Here is a 13947-nt window from a genome sequence, read left to right on the forward strand (position 1 = left end):
CCTTCCTTTTTTTTCCTAGGGAAAAAAGGGGGTAGAATGAGTCTATGTGCCCGCCAAGCATTTTAGACTTGCAGCAAGTCTAAAAAGCCATAGATTTTTTAAAATATTCTTATTTATTTTTGTGAAGTGTTTGTTCAAGCCTTCAGACAATTTACTTTTCAGAGCTCATATCAGTCACCCTTCTGCTGAAACACTGCAATGCCACTGGTTAACCTCGTGGTGGATTTTAGAGCAATCTCTTCTCCACCGCACACACTGTATTTTTACTCCACAACGCCTATGGTGGAAATTCAGAGACTGAATTTTTAATGTTTCACATGGATGAAAAAGGTGAGGGATACACTACTCTAATGTGCATTAAAGCACGGGCTGTAACATTTAGGAATTAATTACTGACTGAGAAAATGCACGTATCTAAGGTAAAGCACAGTGTCTTGACTGAAAATAACCAAAATGAAATGAGTGATGTAAACGTTACCCTAGGCAGAGGTGGACCGTTCCAGCCGTTAGCTGTGTGATGCACCTTTCCTGCTCGGACGCGATGGCCAACAGCAAGGGCCGGGTTGAAATTTAAAGTGCTATCTAGTAAAATGCCTAGATACCTGCAAGAATTAATCTCAAGAGCACTGAGCTCATTTTGTCCTCTTGCAAATTAATTAACTCGGCAAACAATATGTTATTAAAGGTAAACAAGCAACATATAAGGGCTAATTCCTTAAGCGTAACCCTAATAATTCTGCATTCCCCTCTCCTGTGCTAAGCCCTGCCTGGCGCTGGGAGCTGTGGAGTCCTGCGGTGCGGCCGAGCGCCGGGGCTTCTGGCTGTTCCTCGCTGCCCTCGCTCTGCTGCTCCTGTCTCCTGCTCACCGCCGCTCCTGCCCTCCTCACCATCACCTGCCCCACCACGCCGTCTCTTGCCAGCAGTTTCTGTTGGTTCGGCTTTCGAGAAGAGCACGTGAAGCATGGCCGTGCCTTTAACGTATACAGAATACTGGGAATCAGCTCTTCCCACTTCATGGACGACAAAAAATCTCGTGCCATTTTTTGCTTGCAGTCTGAGACGGAAGGTTTGATCTTAGATTAACGTGAAGAGTCAGCCCAGTCCTAGTTAGTTTATGGAAATCTGGAAATTGGGTCTAATGCAGTTAGAAAGTGGTATTTTATAATTTATTTTTTTTTCATATGCATTTCTTTTTACGGAAATGCATCTCAAACATGGTAAGACCACATGTGTAAAATAAGTCCATTTGACAGGTCCCCGTTCGTCCCTCTTCTCTCCAGGAAATGCTCTTCCTTTACCTACCTCTACCCCGTACGGGATTTCTGTTTGCGAGGGACGGGGGAGCACATCCCCGCTATAAGGATAGATCTCCCGTCTGTTTTAGCAACAGGTTCCTTTCATTTTTGTCTCTCGTGAATGATAAGCAAACCATACCCTAAGGATCCAAGTACAGCACGATAGGAATGTACCCTTTTACATTTTTTAAGGAGCACATTCGTCTCTCTTCTCTGTTGTTTTTGTTGTTGGGGTTTGGGTATTTTTCAGTTCTGGATGTGAGCAGGCAGTCAAATAACACAATTTAAAGTAATATCTTTTTCTCCCTTTTTCTCCCAACCTGTGCTGTTTGTATAAAGCCAATCCTGAAGAGAGAAGTAATTCAGTTCATATTTCTCCTGCCGACCGTGGCATCACGGTAGCAGCAATCCAGAAGGGACGAGGCCTCATGGTCGCTCCCAAGGGTGTTTCTGTAGCACTTTCTGAAGACTACATGGGCCTTGAAAGGAAATCCGGTGTCAGCTGCTGGCCCCTGAAGGGTAATAAGGAATTTGAATGCTTTCTACCAGAAAACTGGAGTGAATTTTGGATTGTTGGTTTTCTGTCGTAGTTTGATGTTGAAACACTAATAAATAAATTTTGGTATATATGTATAAAGAAATGATTTATTCTTGCTTGAAAATGTATTGTTCGGGGTTTCCTTGACAGGGTTTTTCTTTTTCCCAGTTGCATAAGTAAGATTTGATTGCAGCTGTGTCTGTCATGCTAAGGAAAAGCCTTTTATATTGCCTCAGACTTTGACGGTTGTCTAATAAATAATTAAAAGTATTGTAAATCTTACTGCAATGGCTTTCCATGCTGTTACTAGATAGAGTAGCAAAAAAAAAACCAAAACAAACCCGTAGATATTTTTGATCCTGTTTCCATTGATGTAAAATCAATTAAATTGCTTTCCTATGTATTAGGCTCATGAAGTTGTACAGCTAGTGGGATACTCTGAGAAGTCTGGGAAAAGTAGAAGAGACTTGTGATAAATATTTCAGTTTCTGATACAAGTTTTATTGACTCTGAAGAAAAATATAATTATCCTCAGTCCTCCTCCTGTTTCTCATAGAGTGCATGGAAATTTTAGATTGGGATCAACCTCAATAGCTGACCAAAGTTGTATCGATCATCTCTCTGAGGCACGGTATCTTTTGTTTTTTGACTGTTTATGGATTCCACAGTTTCCTGGATTGCCTATCCCGTTGTTTCACTACTCATAGGCTTAGAAAAATGTTCTCATTTTCTATCTGAAATGCCATAACATACATATATACACACACACACGCATTTTTTACTACTTGGATAGACGCCTGTGATACACAGGCAATTACTTTCATGTGAGACACATGCAGATTTAATTTTCTCTCTCCATAACAAATTGGGAAAGAAAATTCCTTCATACGTTTATTGAATTAGAGTTTTCTTACTTTTTAGTAGAAATTAATATAAACATGCAAACCCACAAAATGCATTTGTTCAAAGCAAGCAGCTCCTTCGCTAGTATGAAAGGAGAAAGGGATTTGGTAAAACAACTTCCTTTTTCCCCTTTATTGCCAAGGACTGACCTGCGCTAGTCCCTGACTTGACTCTTGAGCTAATTTTAGATTAAAAAAATGTTTGCCCATATGTCTTTTAAAGGTTTCAAAATACAGAATTTTTAGACAGGGTGAGAACTCCGCCAAGTGTAGATACTCCAGGAAAGGCTGAGACTCCTACTGTCAAAAAAAGAAGAAAAAAGAAATGCTATTTTGTGCGTGTGTCAAATCACCTCTCTGTTCAAGATAATGTAAGCAATATTTAGGCAGATGTGCTGCACCCCGCCGTCCTGCCTGTGAGGATAAGGAACGACAAGGAAGAATATTATTTTGTTTCCACTCAAATGGAAATTCACTTCCCAAAAAAGCCGAACAGGGTGGCAGTCTGAATTGATAATGTGTTACACTTATTAATCGAAATAATATGAAGTCCATCGCCACAGGGCAAGTTGGCAACCTTGTACACTGCTGTGCGTTAGGGAAATTCAGGAACGATGTAGAAGATTGCTTTAAACAGAGTTTTTGCCCTCTGGCTTGGCCAGTTGCACTCTGGCTCCCAGATCGGGGAGCATGAAAGGTCATTGCGTAGAAGTTTATGTGGCAAGAAGGTGGAAGATGATGTCTGACGCGATGTTTTTATTCAGCTCATGATCTTTATTTCCCCTTTTACTTCTTACACTATTTTTTTGAAGCTGATGTGTGACTGCATTCATTTTGAATTTGTGTTCCTCTCTCTACCCTTGCTAAGAAATACAATCACTCGCTCCCCATGGGACTTCTTATCTCTAGGATAAGACTAGATATCTGCTCTCCCCGTGAGAACTTTCATGATGGGCGTGTTTGTGTGTGATGCGCACAGACAACATTGTCGTAGATTCTGGATGGAGTATTTAGGGATGGTAGATAAAATTCCTAATATACTTAAAAAAAATGGTAGAACTACCTTATCCAAAATAATCAGATGCACTGTAAGTGAGAAGAAATGGCGTTCCTCAGAGGTTGGTACTGGGACTGGTGCTGTTCAGTATCTTTGTCGGTGACGTGGACAGTGGGACTGAGTGCACCTTCAGCCAGTTGGTGACGACACCAAGCTGTGTGGGGCGGTCAACAGGCTGGAGGGAAGGGATGCCATCCAGCGGGACCTGGAGAGGCTGGAGAGGTGGGCCCATGCCAACCTTATGAAGCTCAGCCAGGCCAAGTGCAGGGTCCTGCTTCTGGGTCGGGGCAATCCCAAGCACAAATCCAGGCTGGGGATGAATGGCTGGAGAGCAGCCCTGAGGAGAAGGACTTGGGGGTGCTGGTGGATGAGAAGCTCAACATGAGCAGGCAAGGCGCACTCGCAGAAACCCCCCGCAGCCTGGGCTCATCCCCAGCAGCGTGGGCAGCAGGGCGAGGGGGGGATTCTGCCCCTCTGCTCCGCTCTGTGAGACCCCCCTGCAGTGCTGCCTCCAGCGCTGGGGCACCAACAGCAGAAGGACACGGAGCTGTTGGAGCGGGGCCAGAGGAGGCCCCGGAGATGCTGGGAGGGCTGGAGCCCCTCTGCTGTGAGGACAGGCTGAGAGAGCTGGGGGGGTTCAGCCTGGAGAAGAGAAGGCTCCGGGGAGACCTTCCAGCCCCTTCCAGCCCCTCAAGGGGCTCCAGGAAAGCTGGGGAGGGACTCTGGAGCAGGGAGGGGAGCCGTGGGACGAGGGGGAAGGGTTTTCCACTGACAGAGGGGAGACTGAGATGAGATCTGAGGCAGAAATTCTTGGCTGTGAGGGCGGTGAGCCCCTGGCCCAGGGTGCCCAGAGAAGCTGTGGCTGCCCCATCCCTGGAGGGGTTCAAGGCCAGGTTGGACGGGGCTTGGAGCAACCTGGGCTGGTGGGAGGTGTCCCTGCCCAGGGCAGGGGGTGCCACTGGGGGGGCTTTAAGGTCCCTTCCCACCCAAACCAGTCTGTGATTGTCTGATTTGTAGGTTCATGTATTATAGAATCATAGATGGTTATGGTTATTATTAAAATAAGCTCCTTTTATTTGGTAAACATTTAGCACATGGAGAATTCTTATTCCCTATTACAAATGTTACTGGATTAAAGGATGCTTGAATGCTTGAATTAAAGGGTGTGCTTAAATATTTTGCAAATTATAAGGTTGACTTGATGTGACTGTGAAGTCTTGCCTGAGTAAACTAATAGCAGTGAGTATAAACACTGAATAATTCAGGTTCTTCCCCACAGACACCGAGTGGCTTATGTTCTTTATCCACTTAGTTTCCTGTGTTAAGATGTCAAGCAGTTGCTTAGCTTCCTTTAACTCATATGGCAAAGCCAATCTTTTTACCATGTCTACTGAATTATAAATAACGTTCATCTGAATTATAAAAGTAAACCCCCAGAAGAAAACCCCAGAAGACGCTGAAAGTAGAACCTGTTGCACTGTGTCTTGTTTATAATTTTAAGCAAGGTCCCCTATCCATTGCATGCGGCAGTAGCGCAGAACTCTCAGTGCATGTTCAAACTGATTTACAGCTGATATATTTTGCCAACAGTATCCTTGTTTTCTTTATAATTATCATACCTGGCAACTGTACCAACATGGCTTATCCAGAGCATTATTCTATTACGCATTTGTACTGAGTATACGGAATGTTTTTTAATTTTCTTGTCTCACCCTAATCCTCTTCCTTTCGTGCCATCTGCTGAACAAGAGGGTTTATTCTCCTTCTGCTGTGTCCGTGCGTAATAGAAGCAGGAGATGCTTTAAGTGAGGTGTTCTTGAACTATCAGTTATCACAAGTCGTCAGGCATAAAACTTACAAACCTTTAGGGCTCGGTATAGAGTGCATTGTTTCCTAGGAGACAGTAACATCCTTGAGTGGGGCTAAAAAAGCCTTCCAGAGCACCTGAGGTTTGGCCGAGCTGGTACTTGATCTGAATGGCTATGATATCCTACTTTACCATTTTTTATCTGAATATCTATGGAGAAGCATTTTGAGATGGTGTATTAACACCCTTACAATAACATAATGCTAAGCAACGTAGAGATGTCAACTCCAAAACCCTCACAGCGTTTTCAGAAAGAAAAAAAAAAAAAGTAGCACATTTTCAAAATGCTTCGTACATTAAGTACTGAGTTAAAAATCAGTGTAATAACCTGTAATCACAAAGGTTAGGCAGCGCTGTATGAATTAAACAGTGCTGTTATGGTTCCCACGCAATGGAGTATTCTGATGGGATTTTGGGGCCCAGGTTGAGTATATGTCGTTCTCAGGCTTTTGGGTTTTTCCCCTCCTTTGCCCACTCCTTGAAAAATCAAAATCCAAGTAACTGAACCACAACTTCTGGTTGTCCTTAGGCTCTGGGGTTATTTATGCTGCAATTGTAAGCCAGCCTCAGCGAGAGTTATCATCAGTTCTTAGTGCTGTTTTATCCATCACTTTTGGGTGAGGCCCCTTTTAAATCCAGAGAGGCCAAAAATCCACCATCAGGCGTTTTTTCTCTCTCTTCCCTACGACACTTTATAGCCTGGTGCACTTTCTGAATTGCTGTTTTGCCGTCAGGCAGAACAAACAGTACGGGAGGGCTTATACCTGTCTATCAATGGCTTGACAGTGGCCTCCTCTAGCCAGTAACGGGACATTAAACTCCTTCATGCTCTTTGTCACCAGAATTTTACTCTTTCTCACATTGGGAAGTTTCCCTTTGTCACCAGAATTTTACTCTTTCTCACATTGGGAAGTTTCCCTTTGTCACCAGAATTTTACTCTTTCTCGCATTGGGAAGTTTCCCTTTGTCACCCTGGCATTTTAGGTAAACTTTTTTGGACAGCCCAGCTCCAAACCCGTGTGCAGTGATGGCAATGTCCACCACCCACCTCACAAAGCAAATCAGGGACAGAAGAGAGTTTTAATGTGCTTGTGATAATTAAAATGCTGAGGAGACTCATACACGGAAATTTTCTGTGCAAAACCCTTGGGGCCTACAGGGATGCCCTGTCCCTGGAGGGGTTCAAGGCCAAGTTGGACGGGGCTTGGAGCAACCTGGGCTGGTGGGAGGTGTCCCTGCCCAGGGCAGGGGGTGGCACTGGGGGGCTTTAAGGTCCCTTCCCACCCAAACCAGTCTGTGATTGTATGATTATCCAAAAGTTATGCTTAATTTTTTTAATACTTATTTTCTAAGCGCTCTATTTCTCTCCTCCCTAAGTCACTCATAAGAAATGGTCCCCTTTCACCTGAGCCCTTTTAGGGAAATTAGCCAAGTACTTTCAGCTGGATCTGGTAGATGAGCTAATTGGGAGGAGCTGTGGGGTGAACGAGAAGAAGCAAACAAGAAAGCTGGGACAAATATCCACGGGGTTCATCAAAGCCCACATTAAAGCCTCTGTTAATGCTCTACGTGTATATTTTAATATAGCATTAGGAAAGAGTCACGCTTCACAACTGCTGGTGCCGCTTACTGTGGCCCAGCTTACTGTGTAAGTGCCAAAGCAATTTCTGCACAGCAGTTGGCCAGCACGATGTGAGACAGTGCCCAGAGACCCCCTCCTCAGGCGCCCCGGGTATCCACCATGCCTGGGGTTTTGTCTTCTGCACGGCGGTGGTGCCGCGTGCTCGGCGAGGAAGGGCGGAAGGCTGCTTCCAAAGCGCTCGGCGGCCGTTTCACTAGCAGGGGACAGAGTGAAGAAACTGTAATAGCAGGAAAAACATTCACCCACCAAAATGGACTCCCTTAGGAAAAGCAAAGCAAAGAAACCACTTTTCTTAATACAGGGTGAATGGCTGGAATATGCTTTTTTTTTTTTTTTACAGATATTGTAAAAAACGTCTATAGGCAATAGCATGTCTTATCATACAGGTGATTTATTCTGGAATTCCTATTACATTAGTAACTACCTGGATAAATCTCTTAATAAAAGCAAATTAAAATAAGTACTTTGGGTCTACTTAGAATATGTACTGAAATTTCAGGGGCTGAAATTTCTATGTCTCGGGGGCTGAATTACATTAGCACATTGTTAGTGTGGTATGAAACAGGTTTGGTATCATTGTACTCTTCAGTTGTGAGCAGCACTCTGACTGACAATATAGTTCCCCCATAATTAGTATGAAATGATAAAGATACACATAGAATCTTAGTCTCAGATTTTGTATAATGCTAGAGTATTATGTCCAATTTGGGGATGTTTGAAAATAAAAATGACAAGATAACTGCTGGTAAAAAAAAGAGCATAAACAAAGAGTGTTTCATAATAGAAACTAATACTTTCCCTTGTAAGTAACGTTATTTTCATTAAGAATTTAAATGAAATTGTAATTATATGCACACAGTTTGGGAAGGAAAACAATTACTTTAGTTGCAAAAATTTAAAAAATGGGGTAACTCCAGCATCGGTAATTGCATATTCTATGTTTTTAATGTTTTGTGTGTGTGCGACATGGAATAGAGCATTGCCAGAAGCTGGCAGGCTTTGAGGGCACCACTGGATGTTCCTCTGAGCTTGCTCTCAGCTTGCCTTCCTCGTCACCCCCTCTGGCAGCTGCTCCTCGTTAGCTGAGGATCAGGTGGCCTTGGTCCCTCATCAGATCCGGCTGGAGTTGGGTCATTTCTCTGAAAGAGCTCAGGGAAGGGAGGTGTTTTCTCACGAGCAGGCCCAGAGGGAGAGGGCCAGAGAAGTTATTAGCTGATGAACTGGGTGGAGAGGAAAGCGTATCTTCTTGAGAACCTGAGCAGGCATGAAGGGCTTAGAAGCTCTGGAGAGTTCTGCAAGAATGGGATGGTTAAAAATAGTTGAGAAGAAGCGAAGGCTTTCCTGTTTGGATGTCCTTTGAAGTGGGTCTGTTTGTTCTCCGCGCTCCAGCTGGAAGGGAGAGAGGCGCAGTCGCCTGAGGTAGGTACGGAGCAAGCCGAGGGACCGATGATGGGAACCAACTTGGGAGTGAAAAGCTGGAGTAGAAAGTCTGTGCTCTGCCGGGGAATGAGCAGGTGACTTCTTTAGGGAGCCGAAGTGACCAGTTTCCGGTACCAAATCAGCAGTGCTGAGGCACTGGGAGCACCGAGTTCCTCTGGCCGCTCTGGGAGCGTGAGGGTTCAAGGAGCCCCGGGCAAAACACTTGGTGTCCTGTGCACGTGTTCCGGGGAGCTGGGCACCCCGAGCTCCCGTGCTGGAGGTGCTCTGGAGACGGTGGGTGGGGAGGAGGCCAAAACCTTGGGTAACCGAGTAATCGGGTTCCTTGTCTCGATGAAAAGGAGTATTGCTGCAACGGATCCGTTTGTTCACAATGTTGTTATGAAAGCTTGATTCTGATGCAAAACGGTCTTAGCTTAATTTACAATTCAAATTTTCATGTCTAAAATGGCTTTAAGCTGATTGTGTCTCTGGAAAGAATGAAAGCGAGATGAACTGGGTGAATTCAGAGGGACTTTTGACTCCCGTTATTTGTACCTACTTTGTATTTTTGTATTGTAAGTAGCAGGAGTGTCCTAAAAACATTGCAAGAAATTCCTTAGAGATGTTCCAGGTACAGTGAACTAACTGAAGTTCAGTCTAACTTATTTTTGTCTTTTAGTCCTTTTTTTGCTAACAGTTTGATGCGAATAATCGTTTTGTTTCCTTGTAGGGAAAGGCGAACACGGAAAGCCGTACCCTCTTACAGAGGAAGACCACGATGATTCTGCTTATAGGGAAAATGGCTTCAACATCTTCGTTAGCAACAACATAGCACTGGAGCGATCCCTGCCAGACATCCGACATCCAAAGTACGTAAATCGTTTCCTGGAATATTTGATTTTAAGTTTTTATCTTTGTATATCTCTAAATAACCTGTCTTCCGGGAAGGTCAAACGAGAACCCTCAGCCAACAAAAAGCGACTGTTTCATTAAATAGGAAATGGGAAATTTATCACCGTCGTTAAATCATTTGCTCTATCTGTCTTCTAAACCGACCTCTCATCTCATTAGTAACACATTAAGACTGTAGAAGGCCTCTTTTAATTACAGAATGATTTTCCTGGCATTTCTGGGTAGTGATTTGTTAGGCAGTGATAAATAACATTTCACATGGTTTTTCAGGTTCTCATTTGGTAATAGCTGCAGATCCTTGGGCTGGGGGCAGGGTGAAAAGTTGTACAAAATTTTTGGCTAAACGTTTGGACGAGTGTTTCCGTAATGTTTCTTTCGGTTTTGTTGCATAAAGGGTGAAAGCAACCCAATAGCTACAGCTAATCAGGTGTGATACCACAGCTGATTTACGCAGTGTAGAATCGCGTGAAAACTGAGTGAGCGACGGTGAAACGCACGTGCAGAACTGGGGGGGCTGAATGCTGGTGGTGTTCCTTGACAGCAGTAATATCTGACAGAGAAATAGGATAAAGATTATTCTGGAAAGTAACCACTGAGCTAAACGTGATCATGCAGTTCTTGGCAACCGTAACTTTCTTTTCACGTTGTGTAGCTCTTGCTCCCTTAGAGGAGTAAAGCTTTCTGCTGTAACAGGAAAGGGCACGCACGCCTTTCTAGGCTTCGGGCTCAAAGGGAGGGGTGATTTGCTTTGTCTCTTTATGTGCTGTTTTTCCCTCTTTTAATTGGGTGTTACGCAATTAGTGTATGGGCGGAAGGTACAGGAGTGTGACAACACTAATTGTCTCCATGACTAGGTTTGTATTTTCCTTCGGGTACAGTTCCCTTTATTATACGATGTTTCAGGTGAAGGCACCTACTCACTCCTTAACCTGTACAGTTTTGCTGTGGGAATTCGCTTCACGTTCTTCAGGGAACGGAACAGAACTTGCCAGAAGTTCCTGGTGGGTGGAAAGAGAAATACCGTGTAACTAACGCTTCTTGTTCCATCAAATGTGGAACTCTCCTTTTCAAAGAATGAACAGTGTATAAATGTTTGCATAGTAAGATTTTTAAAAAACAATTCACAATGGAGGAATTAACACAAAATATTTTAAAAATTCTAAAAATAATCTTTTGTTGGAGGCATCTTCTATTTAATTGTCATGCATTTTTTTTGAGAAAACACTGTTATCTGTTAATTTGTATATATGAATATTGTTTGCGTAGAATTAAGTCAAAAACCCCATTTTTTTTTATATAAGCTGTATTGTTTAGATACTTTGTTTGCCATCTACTTTGCCAAGTTACCTGAAATTATTTATAGAAAGAGTACTTCCAAGGAGTTTGAGTTCTAACGTACAGCTGCACAGCATCGAAGCTGTGTGAAATTGCCTCGTTGGCATAACAGATCTGCTCGTCGAGCAGCCTTCTCTGTTGGCCAAACCACAGAGGACAAATACCAAATACAAAAGGAAGCTGACGTGTTTATCCTCCCTTCGTGTTTTTCTGAGCTGGTCTCTCGCCCGCGCCGTCGGTGACGCGTCCCTGCGTGTCCCCAGGAGCCACATGAGCCGTGTGTTGTCAGAAGTGACACATTAGGGACAAGTTGGTCATACCTCAGCTGTTCTCGGTCCCCCTCCACCTGCACGAAGCCTTCAGTGACTTTCACAGCAGCGTCTCGTGTGGGGAACTTTGAACCCTGAGGTATGGGCATCCCTTTGGTGTTCCAGTTCAGCGGGGTTCTTGTGGTGCCAGGGGTGTCTTGTATGGCCAGTGTTTCAGAAGGGTCCTGCGTGAGCTGGCTTGTCCTTCTAACCTTGCTTCTTTAAACACTTGTAACACGAGGAGTCCATTAGTTAATTGACGGTATAGCTGATCTTCTAAATGTAAAGATAAAAATGTTGTTGCGCTAAGTACAGTGATTCAGGTGCCAAAGCTGGGCTCTGCACCCCTGATGGGAACACCCTGGGGCCGGTCCGTGACCTGAACAGCCAGGACACAGACGTCTGACCGCGCTTCCTGACCGGCTGTCAGAGACAGCCCCGTCCTGCGTGCTCCATGCCCCGCGGGGCAGTCGGGCGTCACTTCGCCTGTGGAAGTGTCTGCCTTCTCTTCGGAAGCTTGTGTGGAACGGGAAGTAGTTCGTACCTCAGAAGGCTGCTCTGAGAGACCCCTTGGCAAACTATGGAACTTCTGTGCCAGAAAAGGGACTTCTGGTTGAAGTAAGACCAGAGGAGGTAATTCAGGTGAGGTGTAGCAGGCAAGATCTAGTTTGGTCAGCTTCTGAGTATTGTAAAGGGCTTTTGCTTCGTGGAGCTTCTAACCGCCGTTCGGCTTCTAAGTATCTTCTTTTGCATGTTTTGGGGGGGACACTCTTATTATAGACTTTGAGCTCTTGATCTTCGGTCACTATTGAGCGTATGCCACTTGCATGGGGGCTAATTTCCTGAAAATGTTGTCTAGGATTTGTTTTAAAGAACCAAATAGAATGGGTTTATTGCCATCAGTAGAGAAAACTTACAAAATGCACCTTCAAGTACAGCAAAAACTGAGTGGTGAATCTTGGAATTTGACTCAAAAGGTATTTAAATTGGAAGAGTGGCTATAGTAGTTCCTACATTTCTCTGAAATCACTTCATTGAAAAAAAAAATAAAAAATATCTCAGACTCTAAGACCAAAGAAACTTCAAGTCCCACTTCTGAGCGACTGGTTTTCTGGGAAGTATGCAAAGATAGCGGATAACCAAAACTTGCTCTTTTTAATCCAAATGAACTTTCTCCTTCTTGGTCTCTTTGGAAACTCGGTGCAGGATTTGCAAAATACATCTTCTGGGAGGGGGATGGGTGGAACTGAACAAACGCTTAGATGATTGAGCTCTGAGAAATTCATGTTTTCAACTTTTTTTTAATAATATTCTTGGGTTTTTCCTTTAAGTGTTAGATATGTAAAGCACTTCAGCAAGATGTGTTCAGATTGGTGCTTCTTTCCTTTTTTGGGACACTAAAACATGTGTGTGCTGTAAAAATCCCTAGAGAAATGGAAGTTAACTTCTATTTTAAGGCTGACTTAACAGCTTCCCTGTGTTCTTAACATGTTCTTATTGCATCCTTCTGTCTCCCATGGTGCTTTTTTCCTGTCTCTCACAGCTACACTAGAATATCTTTTTCCATTTCTGAGTGCTCTTTGATGTCTTGTTTCTGTCCCACTCTCATGCAAAAGTCTTCTCACGGCGGATGCTCTCGCCAGGTTACATTAGCTAACTCTGTTCTTTGCCCACAATCATCCCTGGGCTTTAAGATTAAAAAAAAAAATTAAACACACAAAACAGCTTTTCTATTTTTTCTTTAATTCCAAATGAAAATCTAAAACAGGATTATCATCGCAGTTCATTGGGGGTTTCAGGACCGATTTAGTGAAAGCGAGAGTTCTGGTCACCTGAAGTGGAAGGCGGCACTGTGAGTTTTGGGTAGTATTGAGAGTTGGCGATGGAGTTACTGTTTAAGAGTTAGTTCTGTACCAATATGAAAAATATTTCAAAACCCACAAGACTAGTATTGTGGGTTTGCCTTTTTTTATTATTTTTTTTTTTTCATTTTCACCTGCCCCAAGCCACTTTCTGTGGTCTGGAAGAGAACAAACGCGCTAAAGCTAAGGAAAGCGCTGGCAGTATTGCTCTCTATTGTAGAGAGACAAACGCTACTTATTCTGATTATTTAATAGAGCAGTTACCCTTAAGTCTTATCTTTTCAACATTATTAAATACTCTGTCATTCATACCAGTTTTGTTCGAACAAAGCCGAATCTGATTTGCATTTTGAATAGTGTTCAAAATGGGACTTTGCTGAGGCTCGGGGGAATTTGTAATCGCCTGGTCTCAACAGCGAATATAAAATTTGTGGTATATCCTGTTTCAGACTCCTAAGTCCTCGTAAACTAGAGCATCCAATCTTTTTAGCTTTTCATTCCTGAATCAAGGAGTTCAGGTTAGTTCCCGATGACAACAGAGTAGGGAACACTGTCATTTAAAATCTTGCATGGTTTTGCTACTTTTGTATCGCTGGGTTTCAAAAACGGGTCTCCTTTTACGTACCGTTTGTAGATTATTCGTTAATAACTTGTGTGGTCACAGATCAGATGCACAAATCCGCGTTGGTTTGCCGGAATTGTCTGTGGCAGGAAATCCCATCCTCTTTAGGCTTCCGTGGGCACAGATAGATTAATTTTGTACTGAAATTCCCGATGTCCGTATCAGACAATGAGGATGCCCAGCCTGGC

The 13947-nt window shown here is 43.6% G+C and overlaps 1 protein-coding gene across 2 annotated transcripts in view; it reads left to right on the forward strand.

The window, feature by feature from the left end:
- Nucleotides 1-13947, forward strand: part of GALNTL6 (polypeptide N-acetylgalactosaminyltransferase like 6) — a 451077-nt gene that overhangs the window by 183374 nt on the left and 253756 nt on the right. For both annotated transcript variants that reach the window (XM_054204217.1, XM_054204218.1), the window contains one exon: nt 9451-9589. In XM_054204217.1, the coding sequence (XP_054060192.1) occupies nt 9451-9589 (139 nt within the window). The remainder of the gene's footprint in view (nt 1-9450; nt 9590-13947) is intronic.

This window comes from Rissa tridactyla, chromosome 5 (genome assembly GCF_028500815.1).
Source record: "Rissa tridactyla isolate bRisTri1 chromosome 5, bRisTri1.patW.cur.20221130, whole genome shotgun sequence".
Lineage (NCBI taxonomy): Eukaryota > Metazoa > Chordata > Aves > Charadriiformes > Laridae > Rissa > Rissa tridactyla.